Raw genomic sequence first — 2,477 nt, forward strand, 5'->3', positions numbered from 1 at the left:
AGCGCATTTGTACATCATTCTCAAAACATTTTCTTCCACTTAAACCCCCGACATTAGGTCCTCATTTTTCCCCTCCCTGCTCCCCACTCTATCGCTTTTTAATGGACGGTTTCCCTCTCACACTACTATCAGTCAACCCAGACTCAGAGCGATCCAAGACAGTAATTCTTAACGGGAGTAGAAAGCCTCTTTCGCCCACCAGCAGCTTACTGTGTCAAACTGCTGACCTTGGGGTTAGCAGCCCAATCATAATCCACTGCCACCAGGGTTCTGCTTGTATTGAGTAGGGTGAAAGCCAAATGTTAGAATTTCAATTACGGTGTATGGTTTGCTCCCTCCGTAGAAAGGGGCAAGTTAACCTGGGACCTTGCAGACACTCCATAAACTGCAGCTAATGATTGCTATCTCGCTCAATTCTTGTCACATAAATTGTGGGACTTTCCTCAATCTTCATGCAACAGAATGCCCAATCTCTTGGTCACTTGGGCTATCTTTGTAGTTTCCCCTCTGCCATGTCTCTAAAGGGGGAACAAGGCAGGAAAGCAAAGGGGGAGAAAGATCGTACAACTTGAAGAACGTAATGTCACTTAATGGTGCACGTAAAAACTTTTGAATTGGTGTTATGTTTTGCTGTGTGTATATTCTCAACAATTTCTGAAGGGGGAAATAAAATTCTAATTGTATAAATCATGCATGCATATTGTCAAAAAATTGAAAAGTGGGGAATAGAAAAAATAAATCATGGATATTTTTGAGACTCATGAATATTTTTACAATTCTGTAAGATAACTGTATCCTGCTTTTTTTCCCCCTGGTCTTTCAAACTATGTCATTAAAAGTTATTTTTAAATACCATTTCTAATTATTACCTAATAATCCCATCATAGGTCTGGACCATCAATTATCTTACTATGTCTCTATTAGTTTAGTTAGGTTTAGGGAGTTTAGGTTAAATCCCGTTTCATTAGAACTACTGCAATGAATATCCTTGTATATAAATCTATATACCCTGTCTCAGATAGTAACTCCAGATCCAGTTCAGAAGCAGATCAAAGGGGAAGGAACATGCTAGGGTTCTTGCTGCCTGTTGGTAAGCCTTCCCAGAACAAAGAGCTCCACTGTACCATCTGCGCCTTGAGACTGAGAGCAGAATTGCAACCAGCGTTCTAGGTGTCGGTGCAGCCGAGTAAAAATAAGTTCGATGGCAGACTCCTTGAAGTCCCTTACTTTCACATCTCTGCTTCCTAGTACAGGGCCTTTTTCAGAATAAAAGCTGAGCTGATGCTGAACTGCATGTGCTCCCAGTGACACTCTGATCATTCCTACATTTGGCCAGGTCACCTTCTTTAGAACAGGCATGTAAATGGAGCTCTTGCAGTCAGTCGGCTAGGTAGCTGTCCTCCAAAATTCTTGGCAAGGATGAGTAAGGGCTTCCAACGTTGCATCTGTCTGATGAGACACATCAATTGCTATTCCATCAGTTTCTGGAGTGTTTGCCAATGCCTTCGCAGTGCAACTCCTGCCCCTTTCTTCCTTCCCATCAGTTCTTGATCGTGTGCCACCTCCCGAAATGGTCTTGTCAACCAATTCTTTTTATCAGTGGCTCTGCATTCTTTGATTCCAACTCAGTGACCCAGTAGGACCGAGTCAAACTACTTCATGGGTTTACAAACTGTAAATCGTTATAGAATCAGGTACCCTCTTCTTTCTCCTGCAGTGTCTGGTGGTTTCGAACCTGGACTTTGTGCTTAGCATTCCAACACATATCCCACCATGCCACCAGACTCCTTATTTTGCCCACAGAATCCTTCCTTATTGCATATTAGGGCTTGGGTTTTTTCCCTGTGTTCTTTCAGTTTGAGCAATGTCGAGTACATTCTTCCCTGTTGGGTTTTCTAAATTCAGGTCTTTGCACATTTCGCTATAATACTTTGCCTTGTTTCTGGAGACATCCTTTAAAATCTTATTGAGTGCGGGCGAGGCGGCTTTGGCTGGCACGGTGCTGCGTTCTTGCCTACCGGTGGCCATGGCCCTGGAGACGGTCCCGAAGGACCTGCGGCATCTGCGGGCCTGTTTGCTGTGTTCGCTCGTCAAGACTATAGATCAGTTTGAATATGACGACTGCGACAATTGTGATACCTATCTACAGATGAAGGGCAACCGGGAAATGGTGTATGACTGCACCAGCTCTTCCTTTGATGGTATCATCGCGATGATGAGTCCAGAGGGCAGCTGGGTCTCCAAGTGGCAGCGAGTCAGTAACTTTAAGCCAGGTGTGTATGCTGTGTCAGTCACTGGTCGCCTGCCCCAAGGAATTGTGTAGGAGCTAAAGAGTCGAGGAGTGGCCTACAAATCCAGAGACACCGCTATAAAGACTTAGCAACATGCAGGATCACCCACCTCCTGCCTCTGCGCTTTTCCTTGTGGAGCACACTTACAGAGCTTCCGTTCCTCCTGGGACTCAGCCAAGGGGCCGT

At 44.8% G+C, this 2,477-nt stretch overlaps 1 protein-coding gene across 1 annotated transcript; it reads left to right on the forward strand.

The window, feature by feature from the left end:
* The first annotated feature begins 2,005 nt into the window (after positions 1-2,005).
* On the forward strand, positions 2,006-2,477 carry LOC115870373 (transcription elongation factor SPT4-A). Its single transcript, XM_030886411.2, has one exon. It carries the CDS (start codon positions 2,027-2,029, stop codon positions 2,321-2,323), a length of 297 nt encoding a protein of 98 aa, XP_030742271.1. The 5' UTR covers positions 2,006-2,026; the 3' UTR covers positions 2,324-2,477.

Source organism: Echinops telfairi, unplaced genomic scaffold (assembly GCF_000313985.2).
Source record: "Echinops telfairi isolate 266 unplaced genomic scaffold, ASM31398v2 ScPeMD7_655;HRSCAF=1070, whole genome shotgun sequence".
In the NCBI taxonomy this organism is placed as follows: Eukaryota; Metazoa; Chordata; class Mammalia; order Afrosoricida; family Tenrecidae; genus Echinops; species Echinops telfairi.